Source organism: Corvus kubaryi, unplaced genomic scaffold (assembly GCF_017639235.1).
Source record: "Corvus kubaryi isolate FWS band 111438036 unplaced genomic scaffold, C.kubaryi_AGA036_p1.0 37341, whole genome shotgun sequence".
Classification (NCBI taxonomy): Eukaryota; Metazoa; Chordata; class Aves; order Passeriformes; family Corvidae; genus Corvus; species Corvus kubaryi.
This window is the reverse complement of record NW_024581112.1, coordinates 862,740-883,128: the sequence shown is the minus strand read 5'-3', so window position 1 is coordinate 883,128 and position 20,389 is coordinate 862,740. Positions and strand designations below refer to the sequence as shown.

General features: G+C 54.2%; 2 protein-coding genes across 12 annotated transcripts; one reads left to right on the top strand and one right to left on the bottom strand.

Annotated features, from left to right (window-relative positions):
* Positions 1–24: 24 nt before the first annotated feature.
* RNF121 (ring finger protein 121) lies at positions 25–15,697 on the bottom strand. 8 transcript variants are annotated; one of them, XM_042031470.1, is made up of 9 exons: positions 15,576–15,697; positions 10,658–10,695; positions 8,252–8,393; positions 6,627–6,820; positions 6,073–6,180; positions 5,498–5,618; positions 3,370–3,503; positions 1,670–1,771; positions 25–1,348 (listed from the first exon to the last, which is right to left on the bottom strand). In XM_042031470.1, the coding sequence occupies exons 1-9, from the start codon at positions 15,666–15,668 to the stop codon at positions 1,228–1,230; spliced, it is 1,053 nt and encodes a 350-aa protein (XP_041887404.1). In that variant the 5' UTR covers positions 15,669–15,697; the 3' UTR covers positions 25–1,227. The 8 variants fall into 8 exon arrangements, with proteins under 8 accessions (XP_041887404.1, XP_041887407.1, XP_041887411.1 ...); XM_042031473.1 differs by having other exon boundaries at positions 6,666–6,820; positions 15,576–15,691; XM_042031477.1 differs by lacking the exon at positions 15,576–15,697 and adding an exon at positions 15,450–15,542 and having other exon boundaries at positions 25–1,362; positions 1,673–1,771; positions 6,666–6,820.
* On the top strand, positions 15,638–20,372 carry LOC121666215 (short transient receptor potential channel 2). 4 transcript variants are annotated; one of them, XR_006016616.1, is made up of 11 exons: positions 15,638–15,722; positions 16,578–16,682; positions 16,964–17,102; positions 17,197–17,352; positions 17,709–17,866; positions 18,070–18,146; positions 18,293–18,495; positions 18,589–18,643; positions 19,129–19,210; positions 19,359–19,498; positions 19,736–19,826. XR_006016616.1 is itself a non-coding variant. In XM_042031468.1 (10 exons), the coding sequence occupies exons 2-10, from the start codon at positions 16,638–16,640 to the stop codon at positions 19,936–19,938; spliced, it is 1,203 nt and encodes a 400-aa protein (XP_041887402.1). In that variant the 5' UTR covers positions 15,638–15,675; positions 16,578–16,637; the 3' UTR covers positions 19,939–20,372. The 4 variants fall into 4 exon arrangements, 3 of the variants coding, with proteins under 3 accessions (XP_041887402.1, XP_041887403.1, XP_041887401.1); XM_042031468.1 differs by lacking the exon at positions 18,589–18,643 and having other exon boundaries at positions 15,638–15,675; positions 19,736–20,372; XM_042031469.1 differs by lacking the exon at positions 18,589–18,643 and having other exon boundaries at positions 17,712–17,866; positions 19,736–20,372.
* Positions 20,373–20,389: the final 17 nt, after the last annotated feature.

Below are 20,389 nucleotides of genomic sequence, written 5' to 3'. Positions count from 1 at the left end.
TCAAGAAAAACCCAGGGCCGCGCCTCCGTTTCCAGGGCTCTTATTTTGGTGTTTGGCACAACACTGCAATGTGGTTTCACCCAAAAGAAAACTCAGAGGGTGCAGCACGGTGCTGGGGTTCCCTGGGGGAGAACACAGCCCACACAGCACCCACAGCCATGCCACCACTGTGGCCACTTCCCAAATCCCCTGAGCCAGAAGCTGCCTTGTAGCCATCCACCAGCCCCAGTGCCCGCAGGGAATATGACTCAAGTCTTCACATGCCAAAATACCACCACTGGCCCTGGGATTGGGGAATTTGCCCCCACTCACTGCCAGAAAGAGCCCAAGGCCACTCGCACCAGCAGGACTGTGGCATGGCTCGTACCAGCATGGCTCGTACCAGCATGGTCATGGAGTAATGCTGGGGCAGGGAAACACCAGCACCAGCCCAACCTTCACTCCATCCCTTTTATTCCAGTGCCAAGAGCAATACCCAGTGAGGGCGAACCCGCGCCCTGGGGCAGGGGCACCCACTCTTGGCTGCTCTTGATGTACCATTACCATCACCCAACAGGGCACAGAGAGGAACAGCACTGGCCCCACTCCATGCCTTGGCTGACCCCCCCTGAGCAGTCGGGACACCGCTGGCCTCCAGGGAGGAACACAGAAAATTTGGGAGCATATAAAAGGGTTCCCCAAGGCAGAGCCCATCATCAGCATGCCAGAGAGCAGCTTGTTTCCTCCTGGCACACCCATGGTGCCCAGAGCAGATGCAGCAGCCAGGGGTAGCCAGGTGACCTTCCATCCCCTCTTTCAGGGCGCTGGGCTCCAGCCTCTCCTCCACAGCCCCCATATCCCATCCTCACTGCCAGCAAGGCTGCTCTGGGGTACCGGCGTTGGAGCCGGCAAAGCCTTGGCCCTTCTCCCCATGGCCTCCCCTGGCAGAGTGGCAGGAAGGAGCTGGAGAACAGTCCCCAGCCCAAAGCTCAGCCCGGCAGGGCACTGCGAAGGGCTGGAGAGGGGCAGGGAAAGGGGACAAGCGTCTCTTTTTGGCTCCAATAGAAAGTTTTAAATATGCTCATTAAAATAATTGCTTTTTTAAAAAATCCTCCCCTAGGCCCAGCAGGATGGGCCCCAATGTTGCTGTCCTCAGGGGTAACCAAGGTCCTGAGAGGTGACGGAGCAAAACCAACATCCCTGGTGGCAATGTCCTCTCGTGGTTCTGCGGCTCCCCACCACCTGCCCTTACTCCAGCCCCAGGATGTAGTTGATTCCCTGGACCAGTCCGATGATCACTGGCTGCCAGGCCACCAAGTAGCGCAGCCAGTCCAGCAGCTGCCCATACATGACGTGTGGCCTCTCCCAGCTGGGCAGGAAGGAGTTAAAGAGCCATGGGGAAATGAGTGAGAGGAGCGTGACCCACCCAGAAGCCACCCAAAGGTGCCCCAAAGCAGGGACAGAGAACACAGTGCCCAGGGAGGGATGGACAAGCACCCAGGGAAGGACAGACACGGGTCGTCATGGAGGGATGGCTGTGGCCAGGCTTGCCTTGGGTTTTGCAGGGTCTCTGCCACAGCCACATGCTGCAGCGACCTATGCAGGGTGCCAGACAAGCCCCTCACCCCTCATGTGCTCTACCCACTGCTTCCCTTCCCAGAGTGCTGGCTCCCAGCAGGAGAAAGGATACGGATTACTGAACATCCTCTTGAGATCCACCTTCTCTTTGCAGTATGGACACGTCTGCTTCTTCCCGACAATGCACCAGCCCCGGATGCAGAACTCATGAAACCTGGGGAGCGGCATGTTAAGGGGAACTGGAAGGAGAGGGGGATACACGGCTCAGTGTGGAGGAAACCACGAAGCCCGAGGAAGTCCCCCCAGAGCCGTGGAAACATCCTGCCATGCGAGGATGGTGCATTGAACAACCACAACCCTTTCCTAGAAGGTGCAGCAGCTTCCAGGGACAGCGAAATGAGCTCATGGGGCAGCAGGACGGAGCCAGGGTGGCAGCATGAAGGCCCTGACCAGTGCATTGGCACCAGGGAGATGGAAACGCTTCAGTGATGGTGCCCAAGCACTGGGAAGGTTTGGACAGCTTGGGAGAGATCTGTGAATTGCAAGCATTTTGGAAGCCTTCTTCAAAAGCTTCTTGGGGATTAACATTTATGGAACTTCTCTGTAAGTAAGGGTCTGACTTACAGGTGCCAGCTGTACTCTGTCACAAGGATTTGCACAACTTGAGCACAGCCTGGAGAAGTTACAGGAAGACATGAGGCGGCTGCAGCTGACTCTGCCATGTACGGGGGTGTTGCTGAGCAAATAAACTTTCCCCAGAATATCTCTGCTGCTCAAACCATGGAAGAATGCCAGGGAGCAGCAACAGGAGTCACTCCCTTGTCAGCCCTGGAGCCATTGATCCAGGAGTGCCCAGCCAGCCCTCACCCCTGAGGACCACCAAGGAGCACTGACCAGCTCCTCTGGCAGCCACACCACCCCAAGCTGCTGCAGTCCCAGGCCCTTGCACAGGGTCAGCCATAAATCTCACCAACAGTTCCCAAGAGTTAAATTTAGGCCCTGAGTTTTGCCTAAAAACAGCATGACCTTTGCTCAGGCCCAGTTTGGAAACCACCTTGCAGGCAGTAATGCACAGGGTGCCAGAGGAATCCCATCTCCACACTGAATCATCATGGGGAAAAAACCCTGACCCGCCACCCCAGCTGGGGCTGAGCACCAACCAGGACTTCCACTTTCAAAACCCACTTCACATCAATCAGCTGACAGGAAGGGCTGAGTGACTCCAGCTTGCTGGAAACCCTGGAGGAGTTCTGGAGAAGGAGGAATCTGCTGGGCTGTGGCCAGAGCAGGTAGCGACCAGCAGTGCTGGACGAGGGGGCTGCTTTCAGAGGGGGGCCAGCAGTGTTTCCCCACAATTCTTCCTTATGGACACTCAGGACCCACTGCAATGGGTCTCTGATAAGGGGCCAGTGTGGCACGGAGCAGGGATGCCTCATGTCCCAACCTCACACCATCATTTCCCCCTGAACATTTGCTGGGCACTGCCAGGCAGATGGGTCACAGCAGATTTATCAAAAGCAGGAAGAAACTGAAGTGCAGCTCCATGGCTGAGCAGAGGTAGCTGAGGAGGAGAAGGAAGAGGAAAAAACCACTCGTGAGTGGTGACAAAGTAATTTCAGGGAAACTTCTTCCCATGCCAAGTCAGTGATGACACAGACACAGATCACATGCAAATTCAGCCAGACAGCCCCAAGTCCCAGAACAGGTATTTCTTCACCCAGTGTGGGAGAAGCCATGGGACAGGAGCTCCCTGCTGCCCATCCCAGCATGGGGCCGGTGAGGCAGGGGGCTGGCATCTGCAGAGAAGGATACACGTGGTTGCAGGAGAGGCGGTAGGTGTTCTCAATGATCCCCTCCTCATTGACATCCACGAAGATCTGCTGGCCACAGACGGCACAGACGCTGTCGGAGAGGTGCTTGGTGGGCATCCCTGAGGCGCTGTAGAACTGAGCGAGGGCAGAGCAGAGGGAGAGCGGTGACAGTGGCAGGGCACGTGTCCCGCGCCCGCAGTGGCACAGCTAAGCCCTAAGGAGGGCTGGGGTCAGCGCCCCAGGAGTCCAGCCTTGGCCTTTGGGGCTTAAAAACCTTGTTACAGGTCCAGCTGCAGGAAACAACTACAACAGGACAGCTGCTCAGTGATGCAGTGGCCTATCACACCCCAGCCCCATGCACCCCTTCTGCATGTTGAGGGGCCACCCCTCTTTGCTCCCCGACAGCCAGGTGGGTCCTCAGCTGCCTGCCAGGGCTGTGCACCCAGGGCAGAGACTGGGGGAGAGCAGGACAAGCTGGAGGTCACAGCTTTGACCCAAAATGACAACCTTGGGCTGCCAGTCAGATACAGCCCCCACCTCTGGCCCTGCAGGTCCCTGACACTCCTTCAGCGAAGCACAGAGCAGCCAGAGCAGCCACCCTCCTCCACTTCCAAGCCTGATGGCTCACCACAGGCCTGACACAACACGCAGAGTGCAGGCACAAAACCAGGTCCCACACACTCCAGCTGCAAGGGACCCCTCAGGATCATTGAGTCAAACTGCCTGCTCCACTGCACTACCTAAAACTAAACCATATGACTCCTTGAACTCTGGCAGACTTGGTGACATGATCATGTCCCTGGGGAGCCTGTTCCCTCTGGGTAAAGAACCTTCACCCCATGTCCACTTCACTCCACTTCCTCATATCTTACTGCTGGACAACCACCTCCCCTGGCCAAACGGTGATGCTGTGCCTGATGCACCCCAGGACACAGTTGGCCCCTTTTAGCTGCCAGGACACAATACTGACTCATATTCAACTTGCTGTCAACTCAAACTCACAGGACTCTCTCTGGACTCTTGTTCCTTTATTTGTACCTATAACCAGGATTACACCACCCCAGGTGGAGAATCTGGCACTTGCCCCTGTTAAATTTCACACAGCTGGTGCTTGCTCAGCTCTTGTCTGTCCAACTCTCTCCAAAGAGGTCACAGCTCCTCCTGGTTTAGTATCATCAGCAAAACATGCCTCTAACAGAGCCCTGGCACAGCTTTGCTCTGAGCATCCAACAAGAGCCCTGGGGATCTAAGAGAGACCCAAGCTGTGCCAAGGTGTCCTAGTGTGGCAGAACAGGGGCTGGACCAGAACCTCAAGGAGGACCAGCAGCAGAAAGCTCAGAAAGGAGGAAGAGGAGGAGGAAACACAAAGTCCAAGACCCTAAACAGCTGCTGAAAAGAAGAAACATGACCTACTCCACTGGTGTCCTAGGTCATGTATTTTTAGTGGAGTGGGTTATTTTGATACCAGGTGAGCGGGCTACAGAATTTAGGCCACCGTGTCCTCTGTCCACAGGGACAGCAAAAGTTGTAGCCAGGTACAAGGAAGGAAGCCCACAGTGTGAATCCTTCCCTGGTGGCTGCAGGTCACAAGTTAATACAAGCACAATGTGGTCCCAGAAATGGGAGTGTTCACTGGCACTGGAGATTTTAAAGGCCCAGGAAGAGAAATACTTGCCAGTTTAGCAGGGCTAAACAGATCATTCCACTTCTCCATAGAATCAGAGAATGGCTTGGGTTGGAAGGGACCTTGAAGATCGCCCAGTTCCAACTTCCTGCCATGGGCAGGGACACCTTCCACTAATCCAGGTTGTTCCAAACCCCATCCAATCTGGCCTTGAACACTTCCAGGGATGGAGCAGCCACAGCTTCTCTGGGGAATCTGTGCCGGTGTCTCACCACCCTCACAGGGAGGAACTTCTTGTCCTTCCGGGGATGACGGGACCCTGCCGAGGCTTCACTCTTCAGGAAGGGTCTCAGAGCAACTCTTGTTACATTAGATCCAGGGACCCTTCCTTGAGAGGGCAATTCCCATTTGAGGGAAGCCAAAGCTGCTGCTGAGACCAACATGTTTCAGGCCCCCTGACATGGGGCCCAACTCTGGCCTGGGGGACAGTCCATCGTGAACTCACCCCGATGGTTGAGGCCATGTAATCCGCACACATTTCAGCAAAGTCCCGTTCCAGCACTCCGTAGTAAAGACCATAGAAGAGGAGGGAGATGCCGAAGTCCATCGCATCTTCTGGTTTGATTCTACAACAGAAAAACCATCAACAGATTTTTTTTCTTGAGGGCAAAGCCACTCTAATCATATTCCAGAGAATGTATTACTCCAGAGAAGTAGTCGACCTCTCTAACCATGAAGCTGGTTTGGGCTAGAGTCCTCTGCCACGACCCATTGGCTGGCTGCTTCTTGCAGGTTCCTCTTCATCAGTATAGCAGAGAAAATGCCACTGCTGCCCCCAGGCTGGACACCACAGAGCTGGGGGAGCTGCCAACAAGTGAGCTGGAAGGATCGCTCTCCAGCAATCTGGACCAGTTCAGGTACCAGCACCTCACCTCTGATCCTCCCAGGAGTGAAAGAACACCCCAGTAGTCTCTTTGGCCCCATTAATCAGATTGCCAAGTAAATTGTTTTTCCAAAGTAATAGCCAAAAGTGTGTTCCACCCCATCGCCCCAGCAGTGGGAGCTGAAAGATTCACTCACCTGAATAATAAGTTAAGACCAAAAAGCGTAAACATGACAGCCATGTACCCCACGATCCCAGTAGCATAGCTGATCTTGTATATTAGTAGAAACCATTTATAAACCAGCCTGGAAAGAATTAAAACAAAGAATTTAATGACTTCATTTGTTCCTGAATGAAAGTGTTTTATTTATTCAAGAGTTTTATTTTTCACACCTGTAGAGTTTTTACAGACACTTCACCTACCCCTACACATGGGCAAGAGCTTTACATTGCTAATTCAACCTGTCATGGGCTGCTCACAGACTTGACTTCCAAACTAGAAACCTCATGATCTCCAAAGGCCATAAGGAAGCATGCTGCATGCTGGGAATGCCTTGGGTGAGGACACCAGCCCACGTGGAATCCACCTTTCCACCCCCCACCCGGGTATCAGGTACAGTGGGCTGGCTGCCAGCAGCCAGTTAAGTGCTTCACACCCTTTCACATGTGCAGGGCTCTCACACTCCCAGGGTGCAAAGCTTAACACACATCTGTGGCAGGGAAACTGGAAAGAGCTCCTTGTAATGGTTACCCTGGGGCTGAGGAGCTTCCGCAGGAACAGCAGACAAACCTGGGTGTTGTCTGTACCAGAGGCTTTCGAGTTGCCCGGAAGGTGACAAAAGCTGTGACTGCTGAGAAGAGCACCCAGATCACCAGGAACCGCCACCAGTTCAGCTTGATAGTGAAATACAGAGGCACTACCCACATCTGGAAGAGGGTCACCATCTGCAGAACAGATGAAAGGCATTTGGAGCTGCTCTGCTCTGCTCCTCAGACATCAGAAACACCCTGTCAGTCACGGCGGCCATTCTCCTGCCTGCATCAAATGGCCCTGAATTGCACCAGGAACCTGGGGAGGTTTGACCTGTGGCACCTAAGAAGAGCTCAAAGCTCAGCTGAGGGCATGAGTCAGATACAGAGCAACTGAAGGGAGCTGGGGAGGCTCAGCCTGGAGAAAAGGAAGCTCAGGGAGGACCTTCCTGCTCTCTGCATCTACCTGAAAAGAGGTTATAGCCAAGTGGGGCTCGGTCTGTGCTCCCAAGTAACAAGACATTAGGAAAAGGCCTCAAGTTTTGCTAGAGAAGGTTAAGGTTGGATACTGGGAACATTTCTTCCTAGAAAGGGTGGTGAAACCCTGGCACAGTCTGCCTGGGGCAGTGATGGAGTCACCATCCCTGGAGGGATTTAAAAGCTGTGTGGATGTGGCACCTGGGGACATGATTTAGTGCAGGGCTTGGCAGTGCTGGAGGAACAGTTGGACTCAATGATGCCAGAGGGCTTTTCCAACCCAAACAGTTCCATGATTTTGTGAGGGAGTCAGAGGCAGCAGCCACATGGTTTTCGGTAGCAAAGGGTACAGCTGGCGGGAGAACACAGAGGAATCATCTCCAGAGAAATGTATGGGAGATGATCCACACAGCTAGTTGTTGTAAGGCAGCTACATAAACCTTTGCCTTCCCAGGGTCCCAACGCTGCAACCACAGACACCTCAGACAGGTATTACCCAAGGCAAGAAGGTTTTGGCTCGCCTCTGCACTACAGCCTATTCCCAAAAGGATCTACAGCTGTGCAGCTGAGCTCCCACAGCGCTGCTGGAGGGAAACAGGCAAAAAAGTTTGGTTTAAAGTTCACAGAGGACTACAGGTACTACCTGGAAACATTAAATACAATATTATTATCACTATTATTATGACAAGGAAGTCAGAGTGAAGTTGCTTCAGGTAACTAACAGACTCAGACAAGCTGGTGGCATCAGCAAGTGGCAGGTCTGCTCAGCCGAGTGCCGCAGGAACCATCAAACCCAGGCTGCAAGCAGCAAGAAGCCCCCATTGCTTCCAAGGAGGTACCCACAAAATGCAGTTTCCCTCAGGACAACCCCCAGGATCTGCTTGTCCATCCCTGATGTCAAAGCACTACATCACACCGAGTTATTGGCATCACTTCCAACAGAAACTTGAGGCCTTCAGGTTCATCCATCCTCATCCCCAGCTAGAATCCCCCACATGCTGGGAGAAACAAGAGAATGCTGGGAAAGCAAGGGAATCACAACACCAGACAACAGGAAAACCAGGAACACTTTTCTCATCAGCAAAAGGAGGGCATCGCTCTACACTCGCATCCAGCGTCAGGGGCAGAACGGCTGTGGGGGTAACTTACATTGTAGGAGCGAGGGTGCCGCTGCTTCCACTGAACCAGGAGGAGCTGTGCCACCACAAGCGTGGCAATGAGGATGAGGACCATTTCGGCATGCATCGCCTCGTGCCCACGGTGCTTGGCATGCATCCGTACGTGCTCCACCCTGCAACGACCAGGAAAAGGCGGCTGAAGAGCACGCTGGCACAGACTGCATGCTGGGGGACAAACACCTCAGGAGAGCCAGAAAAACCAGATGGAAAAACAACACTAAGAATTGTAGCTGTGAATAATCCAGACGAGAAGGGACAAAAGGCTGCTCTGGGATCAGCTCATTTCTACACTGTGAAAGCCAAGAACAACACTTTGCCCATCTGAGCAAGAAGGAGGTGGAGAACTCCCACTGATGTACCTGGACTAATGAACATGGAGTGCACAGTCGACATAACTCACAGTCCCAGAAGGGGCAACGTTAGAAGGCACCACCAGCGAGGTCATCTCTTTCAACCATCCTGATCAAGCAGCGGCTTTCTAGAGCACATTGCAACTGCTTGACCCAGAGTGTGTGCTATTTCTCAATACCAAACCCTCGGCCCAGTTTTGGGACCACTAACACTGTTCTCCCTCCTGTCCAACAAGGGAAAGGCTGGAAGGGTCAGGGTGGAGAGTGGGGGGAACAGCTAACACGTGGCAAAACCCCCAAACCCCAGCAAATTGCTTCTCTCCACCCTGAGCATGCTGGAACAAGTGATTTCCAGACTGATACTTGCCAGACACCTGGGGTTTCTTTGCCCAGCCTTGTGTTGTTTGACCAAAAAACAAGGTGGAATTAAGAACTGTGACATCCTTATGTCTTGGTCTCCAGGTGATAATATTGTTCAAGAAGTTAGAGGAAAAAACATCCAAACCCAACAAATACGCCGAATTCTCTGATTTTAAGTCATTCTCTAGAAACTAATACAGAATCACAAAATCAGGCTGGAAGGCACCACAGTCAGTCATCTGGTCCAACCTCCCTGCTCAGGCAGGATCATCCTAGAGCACATAGCACAGGCTCGCATCCAGATGGTTCCGGAATATCCCCAGTGAGGGAGACTCCACACCCTCTCTGGATGATCTGTTCTAGTGCTCGGTCACTGCACAGATAAGAAGTTCTTCCTCATGATCAGAAGGAACTTCCTGGGCATCAGTTTCTGCCTGTTGCCTCTTGCCCCATTGCTGGGCACCACCAAGCAGAGCCTGGTCCGTACTCTGACCGCTCCCTGTCACTGACAGACATGGATGAGGGCCCTCTCAGTCATCTCTTCTTGAGGCTGAACAGGCCCAGCTCCCTCAGCCTTTGTTTGTAAGAGAGATGCTCCAGTCCCCTCATCACCTCTGTAACCTCTGCTGGACCTGCTCCAGGAGCTCCATGTCTCTCTTGTCCTGAGGAGCTCAGAACTGGACACAGCACTTCAGAAGAGCCTCACCAGAGCTGAGCAGTGGAGCAGGATTACCTCCCTTGACCTGCTGGCAATGCTCTATCCAATGCACCCCAGGATCCCATTGGCCTCCTTGGCCTCCAGGGCACTGCTGGCTCAGGGACAGTTTGTTCTCCACCAGGACCCCGACACCCTTCTCCATGGAGCTGCTCCAGCAACTCGGCCCCCAGCCTGTGATGGTGCAATACTGAGAGTCCAGCCTCACTGTGATTTTCAATAAGCATCTAGATGAAATTGGTTTGGCTAAGGGAAAAAGAGGAATTTTTCAGGCCCCTTACTATAAGACAGACATTGAAAGGCTGGAGGGTGTCCAGAGAAGGGCAAAAGAGCTGGAGAAGGGTCAAGAGCACAAGTCTGGTGAAGAGTTGGCTGAGGGAGCTGAGGGGGCTCAGCCTGGACAAAAGGAACCTTGGGGGGGATCTTCTTGCTCTCTAGAACTCCCTGACAGGAGGGTGAAGCCAGGTGGGGGTTGGGATCTTCTTCTAGGTTACAAGTGACAAGACAAGAGAAAATGGCCTCAGGTTGTGCCAAGGGAGGTTTAGGATGGATATTGGGAAAATTTCTACACAGAAAGGGCTGTCCAGCCCAGGCACAGGCTGCCCAGGGCAGTGGTGGAGTCCCCATCCCAGGAGGGATTTAACAGACATATAGATGTGGCACCTGGCAACATGGTTTAGTGGTGGCCTCGGCAGTGATGGGGGAACAGTTGGACTCAATGATCTCAGAGGGCTTTTCCAACCTAAACTATTCTGTGATTCTATATTTAGCAGCAGTTTAAAATAAAAAAACATTAATATTGCCTTTTAAGACAGTTCATACTTCCCTCCCAAAAAAAAATGCTGACCCTTTCCTGCCCCACTGTGAACACATGCTGGGCTGCTGGTAGCTCTGGTCAGTAGCAGGAGCTCAGTTGAGCTGTATGCTCCAAATCAGCTCCCAAAACACTCACCTCCATCTCTCCTCTGGGGACAAGTGTGAAAGATCAACCTAGGGAGAAAAAAAAACACCCATGAAATCAGCTGCTGGGAAACACTGGATTCAGATGCTTTAAATAACAAACCTTGACATGCCCACAGTGCCGGCACCGCCCAGAGTTGTCCTTCACCTTCCCAGGCAGAGTGGGAAGAGCAGAGACTCCCCCTGCTCCTCCACCACTTACACTACCATATTTTATGGGAGCCGAGGCTCTGTCCACCATCCCATGCCACCAGAACCAGAGAACTGGCTTAAATTCCACATTCACAACCCAGCCAGGCGTCTCAGGGCACAGAGTGGTGATCCCAGTGCAGCTAATGCTCCCACCAGTGGTAGGAGTCCAAAATCCCTGTAGGCTGCAGGACAGGGGACAGTATGTCACACACCAGTAACAAACCAGTGCCAAAATCACAGAAAAATAAAGATTTAGGCCTTGGTTTTCTGAGATAGCTGGAAATTCCTCCCAAACATTACAGACAGGAGCTACCAAGAAAGAGCAAGGGGAGCTGCTGTTATTAGTGAGGATTGACAATGGATACCTGTATTCCATCTTCTCCCGTAAGACTCACAAAAAGTGTGAATACTCTCACTTTTGGACAGTGGAGGAATAAGGGAAGCTTCAACACTGCATTTCTGCTTTCACTTGGAGCTTTATATAGAACCATAGAATCACAGAATGGTTTGGGTTGGAGAGACCTTAAAGCACATCTTACTCCAACCTTCCTGCCATGGGGACACCTCCACTAGACCAGGTTGCTCCAAGCACCGTCCAATCTGCCCTTGAACACCTCCAGGGATGGGGATTTCACAGCTTCTCTGGGCAAAACCTTCCCTCGATATCTTCACCTAACTGCTGAGGAGCCTCCAGCACCAGTCATGTCCCCACAGGGGCTCACTGACTGGGCAGCACACCCTGACACACGGCACTAGGGAGGGAATCCCGCAGCTCTTCCCATCACCTTTTCTTGGTGAGACACAAACTCAGATTAAACCAAGAGCAATTCATCTGAGCTGGGAACGTACACGTGGAGTTTAAAAATCCTCACAATGCTGGAGACACTCCAGCATTGCTGAGGTGTTGGAGATGAAGGTTGGAAACAAGCCATAGCAGGGACTGTCATCGCTCTTTCCTGCACACACCAGAACTGTGTACACAGGAACGAGCTCCACCTCACCCCACTGGGTACAGGGCCACAGGCTTGGCTTCAACCTTTCTGCCAGGGCTCTCCCCAGGCTGGTGCTGCAGTCAGTCACCTCACCTGCCTGGTCATCACCACCAGCACACAGGTGTCTCCCAGGCAGCAGCTCCGATCACAGCCAGGCTCAGCTGAGAATGCACAGCTGCCTTGTTTCCTCTGTGGCACCTAATTACAGGTGAGGAGATAGGGAAAAACACACGGCAGCAATCTGTCTGCCCGATGTGGAACATCTGCTGAGCTTCACACCAGAGCAACACCTGTGAGAAATTCAGCCCTTGAGAATCAAGTCCTGAAGAAACACTTCAGGACTTAGATGCAAAATCTAGAGCTATGAAAATCCTTGTTGGACCTCTCTGGCTTGCGTCCGAAGCCAAGGGAAGGTGGTAACAACCTGACACCAAGAAGGGTGTTTATATCAACCAAATTCCCCAAGCACCTCTGTTCCTAAAGCAGCCACGTCCAGATCCACCAGTTCAGTAGCTGTGATGTAATTTGGAGCAAGTACTGCTCCAAATAAACAAGAAAAAAGGAGATTTTAGAATGTTCGCTAGTCACTGCACACAGGAGAAGCTGAGAAACCCGGAGTGCTTGTTGGCTCCAGCACAGGTCAACCCCTCTGCGAGCTCTGGGAGTCACCCAGGTGCTCCTGCTGCCTCCCCCCAGGAGATCCCCACTCCTCCCAGGCTCTGCCCCAACACTTGCTGAATGAAGATGTTTGACAAGCACCTTCCAACCACAGCGAGTATTTTCATTCCTGTATAGTGGCTCAGCTCACTTCTCTGTACCACACCAGCAGACTCCACAACCACAGGGTTAGTCCCATCTTAGAGACTGGGACACTTACCAGCCTCTTTCCTTTGGCATCTTCCCTGAATCTCCAAATTCTTCCAACAAATTAACTCAAGCTGCCTCAGCCCCAAACCCTGTGGAAATCCTGCTGGCATTGCTCAGAGAGGGCTTCCTCCGAGCTCTGCTCCCAAGCCAACCAGGGATCCATTGGACACAATTTTCTATCAATTACCTAGGACTGAGCTTCACCAGATTCCCCAGAGCTCAAAGCTCCTGAAATAACTTTATTAAGAGGGGGGCCAGGATGTGACAGAAGGGATGTTGGGAGGGATCTGATGACTGTCAGACAGGATTTGGCAAAGCAGCCACCCTGAATCTGACCTTCCAGTTAACCCCTCCTTGATCTGCACGCTCTCTTAACACAGAAGTTTTGGGTTGGGGCTAAAAATGCACAGCAATGGTGAAGGAAGCACCTGCTCTTGCTAGCAAGCATTCATTCCACTTCTAGTTTGGGGTTGTCTTATTTTAACATACAGGTTTTGGGTCTTTTGTGGGTTTTGGGTCTCTTTCTAACCCCAACAGCTAGGTAAAAGAACCTCTACTCCTACGTCTCCCTTTACCAAGAGGGCTTTGACAAGAACAATTAGGTGACTGAAGCAGCTGAAGATCAGCTCCACCAGGTGTTCAGCACTAGCCCACTCCTGTTTCAGCACCCTCCAGCTGCCACACCAACACAGAACCCAGTGTGCAACCAACTACAGTTCTTAGACTAACTTTTTGTTTAAAAAAAGTAATTAATAATTCTTCTGTTCCCTGTCTCCTCTGTGACTCATGATTCTCTCAAAAACCTCAGCCTCCTCTGGGTGATGACTAGGAGAAACTGGATATCTAGGACTAAAGTCTAATCCTCTCCTTGGATGTGGTATCACGGCCTTTGGAAGAACCTTGTGCCACTCCCCGGTTTTCTGCAGGGGCTGATGCCCCAAAGCCTCCACAAAACTGTGATCTCCACCACTGGGACAGTCAAGGAATAACCTCCTCTAAGAAAACACAAAGGCTGTTGATATGGATACCACCAAAGCTGGAGCCACACATTCCTCACAGCCCAGGGAGCTGAGAGGATCTCTGGGCAAACATACATGCCACTGTGAGCTGGCTGTAATCTACTTATGCTCTAAATCTCCAAAGGAGGAAAGAAGAATGCCTTGAGGATGGAGAATAACCAGCTGCTGATTTCATTTCAAAGCTCCAGAGCAACTGACAGCCCTGATCTCACCTTTCCCATAGCCCCAACCTCAAACTTTGTCTCCCAGCACCTACCAGGAATAACCTAAAATAAGAGAAAGATAATTCTCCACAGCATTTTAAGTCCAACCAAAGCAGGTTGGAAAGAGGCACATTCTTTAGTGAAAGTCTGAAGAGATTTTGGAATCTCAATTTTGCATTTTTTCTACTCATAAGACAGTGCAGGAATATGGAGCAGGGAGCAGAAATGTCCCAACTGATCAAACATTTGGATAATTGGAAATGAAACCTTTCCTCCCCACAGGCAGAGCCAGAGCCACGGGACACTCAGCTTTATTCCACTGGAATGTTAAACTGCTTTCAGGTTCCCACCACGAATGGCTCATCAGCGATCTGCTCTGCCCAAAGAGCTGCCAAGACCTCAGGACAACACAAGCACATGGGTTTTGTACCAACAATTTGTGGAATCACAGGGATAAGCACAGTCCTATAATACACCTCCTCATGACGCCCTCTCTGTCAGCCCCTGATGGAATAAAAAATGGGAATTTCGCTTCTGAGGATCAGAGATTCGGATCTTCCACATTTTTACATACGAAGTCACCAATGAGTATTTTAAAATATAACCAATAGCAACTCAAGACTGACTGATCTGTGGTTTAAGCCTCCCATCACCCCACTGCACCCACTCTCTGGCAGCAACACAGGGCACAGGGAGGTACAAGCTTCCACAGCTCAGCCATACACCCGGGAATCTTCACAGCTTGGCCCTGACAGGAATCTTCTCCAAAACAACCATCAGCATCTGAGAATTTTTAAGCCACACCATCAATTCTTGAGGAAAAGCACAAAAAAATACCTGACTGTACCAGCTAAGTGACTTATGCCCCCTGTGCTGCTGCTCCCACAGTGCAGACAGGATGGAACCAGGTTCTCTTGGTTCTCTACAAGTGGAAGAAAAACTCCCAAGCATGAAGCACAGGGGACGGTGAAGAGCCCAGGGCACCAGTGCCGGAAAGTGGCACGCACACTGTGGCAGACGCACCCACCCTGATTCCAATTCCATCTTTCCAAACAGATTTTTTTTTAAACAGTTTTGTAGTTTTTCATCCCCAGGAACCTTTAAAAGCCAGCACGGGAAAAAGAGCTGAACTTCCATCCCTGCCCTCCCGACCCCCACTGTCCCCTGCCCCATGGGCCCTCCGAAGCTCCCAGTGCCACGCTTCCCCAGGACCCCCAATGTCCTCCTACACCCAGGATCTCCCCCAGCCATAACACTCCCCACACCTACTTGCCCCAAAGCCCTACAAGCTCAGAGTGACCCAGAGCCGCCGCCGTCCCATTCCAAGGACCCTCAGAGCTCCTCAGTGCTCACCCCCACCCTGCTCCCCCAGACCCCGCGTCCCCTAGGCCCCGCGTCCGCTGCGGCTCCCCTCCACAGAGGGCCCCACAGCACCGAAGCTCCCCGCCCCCGCCTCCCCTGCCCTACCCGGTTCCCCCTAGCCCGGCCCCCACCGGCCTCGGCCCCCGCACCTCCTCCACCTCACGCTCAACGGGGCCGCCAACCTCCACCTCCAGCACGGCCGCCATCTTGCCCCGCCCCCCCAGTAGCCAGCTCTTTCCGCCGCGGTCCGCCAATCACCGGGCAAGCTGCCGCACCTTGGGCCAATCGCTGGGCGCGGCGCTGCCCCAACAGCCAATCAGGAGAGGGGAGGAGTGGAGCAGCTGCCAGACGCGCCACTTCGGGCGCATAACAGCGGTGAGCTGTCACGGCTGGGAGCGGCTGCGATTTACAGGCGCACAGCGGTACGTGTGGTGCCCCTCCGCAGCACTGGCCGCCTCCCACCACGGTGCCGGCAGAGTCCGTGCTGCCGGGCCGCCGCCCTGCCCCCGCCCGCCCCTTTCCGCTACCGCCTCGCGCTGTTCCGGAAAGGGCACGCGCAGCAGATGGCTCCTGAGCCCCGCCCGCACGGAGCTGTGGCGCGGCGTTGCCTGGGGACTACGTGTTCTGTCAGGCGCCGCGGCTGCCCCGGGCCGGGGGCCTGAACCGGAGCGGGGTCGGGGTCGGGGCTGAAGCGAGGCGGGAGCGGCGGGGCGGGCGGTGAGGAGCGGGAAGCGGCCACGGGGCTCGGGGTCACGTGATGTGGGTGGCGGGAAATTCGGGATCGGTGCGAATGGGGAGCTGCGGGGTGAAGGACTGGGTGGCACTGGGCTGGGGAATGGCGTGGAGAGGCTGTGGGGCAGAGCTAGGGGTTTAATAGGGCTGGGAAAGTGGGGAAGGACTGGCGGGCTACTGCGATAGCAGAATAGCTCTGGGGCATTGTTGTCAGTCTGGGAACACGGGGCGTGGAGCTGAAGGGAGTTGTGGGGAGGGACTTGAGGGCACTGGAGGGATAGAATAGGGCTGGGGCTTGTGGGATGGATATGGGTGGCACCCGGGTAGGAGAATGGGGCGGGAATGGGGGGTTATGGGGTGAGCTGAGGGCACAGGGGTGGCTGCTCGGGGCTGGGGGATTGTGAGTCAGATGTGGGGATTACTGCTGGGGCAGTAGCCTGAGGGGTGGTGGGGCAGGTCTGGGGGGCACTGAGGCGGTGGGAACTGCTGAATGGTTCCAGAGCTAGGAGACGCTCAAGCCTATCAGACTGTCCTCTCCCCACCAGGCACTGGAGGGATCCGAATAGAAGTTACATTCTGGCAGTGTTGTCTCCAGAGGATCCTGAATGGCTCCAGTTAAAATCAGCTATGTGGTGTCCTTCTCCTCCCAGGTGCCTGGGAGTTTCCTCTGGGGGGCTTGGTGTGGGGGGCAATCCCTCTGAGCTGCTGGGGTCTCTGAAGAGGTGGGTCAGGATGTGACAGGGTGCAGCACTAGCTGCTGTTGTTAGGCTGAAGGGCAAGAATTTCTCGTGATTCTTGCTCTCTCAAAATAGGGTGTTGTTCCTGTGGGTTACCAGAGAATTCTGTGCTTTGCCCCTGTGCCCAGAGCAAGCTGGAGTTGGAGGGGAAGGTGTTCAGGGTGCATGATGCTGTGTCCCTGCTGTGTGTGCAGGACCCCAAGTACCCGGCAGAGAACCTGCTGAGTGAGGATGGCGTACGGCCCTGGCTTGGCTGCCCCAAGGAGCACAGCAGGCAGCTGAGTGTGGAGCTGCAGCTAGAGAGAGCCAGTCCCATTGGCTACATTGACGTTGGTACTTCCCTGTCCCCCACCCCCATGCAGGAGTGCCCCACAATTGGGTCAGCAGCTCTGAACTGCCTTGCCTTGTCCTTCTCACTGCTCCCCAGGGAACTACGGCAGCGCCTTTCTGCAGATTGAGGTTGGACGTTCCTCGTGGCCTTGTGACCAGCCCTATCTCACCTTGGTGCCCACTGTCACACTGATGACACCAGCTGACTCAAAGCAGGACCAGAATCGCTGTGGGGTTAGGATGTTTAAGGAAGGTAAGGATTGATCCAAAGGAAAAAGGTATGGGGAAGAGCTGTAGGCCTGGTGGTGGGATGGAGCTGACGTGGGGGAATGGTGATGGAATTGGGCTGGCTGTGGGGTGAGATGGGGGGCTGGCAGTAGGATGTGGCTGATGGGAAGGTACAAGGGCACAGGTAGACCAGTGGTCAGGGTTGTTGATGGCCTCAGGAGAGCTGGACCAGCTCTGCTCCACTGCCCCGGCCTCTCTTGTGCCCATAACCCCTTAGATGTCCTGGGTGGCACAGCAACAGAGCACCAAGCAGAGGCAGAAGTGGTGTTGCGACAGTGGTCACTGCTGTGCCCCATCCACCCCAGCTGCTCTCCCCCACAGCGGATTTCCTGGAGCTGACAGTGGGGCAGAAGTGGGACCGTGTGCGGCTCACCTGCAGCCAGCCCTTCAGTCCGTGCAGCCGCTTCGGGCTCTCCTTCATCCGCCTGCGCACACCACAGGAGCAGGAACCTGAGCCCCCCCGGCCATCCCTGGATGCAGTAGGTGTCTCTCCCACCTCCATGTACCCCTCTCCATGGGGAGGCAGCAGGAAGGGGCAGCTCTTCCATGGACACCACTTGTGCCCCATGGAAAGCATGGGAGGCACTTGCTGGGCTGAACCAGGACCAGGGGCCATGCCCAGAGTGGTGGGTGGGCACAAGGTACCTGTCTCGATTGCCTGTGGCCTCCCCTTGTCCTGCAGGAGGATGCTGGGCTCTCAGACAGACCCTGGTGCTCCAGCCCTGCCTTTCACCGGACTTCCTTTCCTGAACCATGCTTGTAAGTGGCCTGGTCTGGTCCACCCCATCCTGTCCCCCACACTGTCCCAGTGTGGCCTGGAGCCCCTTGAAGTGCTTCCTTGGCACCCAGAGCCCCAGCTCCCACCAGCTTTCTCCTCCTGTGAGGCTGACACTCCCTGTTCTCAGGAGATCCAGGGAGGAGGAGCAGCTGAGGAGCCGCCTGTGGAAGCTGGAAGCAGCTGCCTGGAGCCCAGCCCACCTCAGCCGCTCTGCCCGGATGGTGCTGTTGGCAGCACGGAACCAGGGGCTGAGGCCCAGAGCTGGCACAAGCACCCTGGGGAGTCACCCAGAGTCCATGGCCAAGGACGTGGGAGGTCCTGCAGTGCCAGGTGGGTGAATCTGCACAGCTGTGTCCTGGGTTTGTCCCCAGACACTGTGGGCAGCAGGGCAAGGTGGGAATTCTGTCCCTCTGCTCTGCTCAGATGAGACCCCACCTGCAGAGCTGCCTCCAGTTCTGGGACCCCCAACATTGGGAGGGTATGGAGCTACTGGAATGAGTCCAGAGGAGGCCATGGAGATGCTCTTGAGGGCTGGAGCCCCTCTGCTGTGGAGGCAGGCTGGGACATCAGCCTGGAGAAGAGAGGGTTCTGAGGAGAACTGAGAGCCCCTTCCACTGCCTAAAGGGGCTCCAAAAGAACAGGAGAGGGACAACGGCCTGAGAGGACAAGACAAGGGGCAGTGCCTTCAAACTGTCAGAGGACAGGGTTAGATGGGATACTAGGAAGAAATTCTTCTCTGTGAGGGTGGTAAAATACCAGCTCAGGTTGCCCAGAGCACCTGTGGCTGTCCCATCCCTGGATGTGTTCAAGGCCAGGTTTGAGGTGCTTGGAGCAACCTGGTCTAGTGGAAAGTGTCCCTGCCTATGGTGGGGGGTGGAACTTGGAACAAAATGAGCTTTAAAATCTTTTCCAACCCAAACTGTCCTGTGTCTCCATGATTCCTGCCTGCCTGCTCTTCCACAGGCTCTGCACTGGATGTCTCTGCAGCCCCCCCAAGCACCTGCAGGCAGCCGGACAGGCACTGTGCTCCGAGCCCTGTTGGCAGGTAATCCCTCGGATCACTGTCTTCCTCCTGCCCTCACCCTGGCCACTTACTACTCAGTCTTTCCCAGACAGCTCTGTGCCCAGCCCTTCACTCTCTTGGGCAGGCAGAATATGGCATAGGGTGCCTTCAGCATGTGACCCCTCTGCAGGGCTCCAGCTGCTGCCTCAAGGCCACCCAGGGTGAGAGGAAGAGCCCGAGCCCGCAGCCCCCGAGAGAGACGCATCGGGAGGAATGACAGGGGACAGGCCAGCAGTGATGGGGAGACAGGCGTCTGCCCCATCTGCTCAGGTGGGTGCTTGGCAGGGGTGTCCTCTGGTGGCAAGGGGACATTGAGCAGCAAATGGGGATAGTGGTGGCTGTTCCATAGCTGGGACACATCGCTCCTGCTGGTGCCCTGGCACAAGAGGGACATCACAGTGTATCCTAGGCTGCCATGAGAACCATCAGGGAGGGTGTCAGTCCAAACTCTGTATTATCTCAAAACCAGCAAGCCTGTGACAACCACATCACCTTCCCTTTCCACAGGCTACTTCCTGCTGGATCTGCTCCCCACGCACGCCTCCCAGTGTGGAGAAGACCCCACCACAGCCTGGCCTTTCTTGTCCTCTGATGCCTGGGTGTCCTGCCCCATTTGTCAGCTGCCCTTTGGCATGGCAGAGGTGGAGCAGCATGCCAGCAACTGTGGGGAGATACCAAGGGCCCTGTCCTCACCCCAGTGCCTGCAGTAGGACAACAGAGCTGGGGACAAACCCTGTGTCACCATCCCCGGGGGCTGAACCTGCAGTGCTCCAAGGGGCAGAGACATTGCAGCCCTAGGACTTTTGTGGCAAGGCTGGTATGAGGATGGAGAAGGTGCTTCCAAACCCATGGCCAAGTTTGGTGGTGTTTGAAACACTGTAATGGCAGGAGTTGCTACTAGAGGAGAATAAGTTAAAGGAAAGAAAGAAAAAAGACAAAAATCTGCACTATGTGTGGTACTACAGCAGGTTCCCTGGGTGAGCATCCTGCCTTGGGACACCCTGTACATTGATAGGACAAGGAGGAGGTCATGATCTTCCTCCCCTCAGGCCCTGATAAGGGTTCCAGTGCATGTCGACTGTAGGAGGAGGAAGCCAGGACCTCCAGAGCAGGTGAAAAATACACTTTATTTACAAGTAGAAACATTTAAAAATGTTCCCT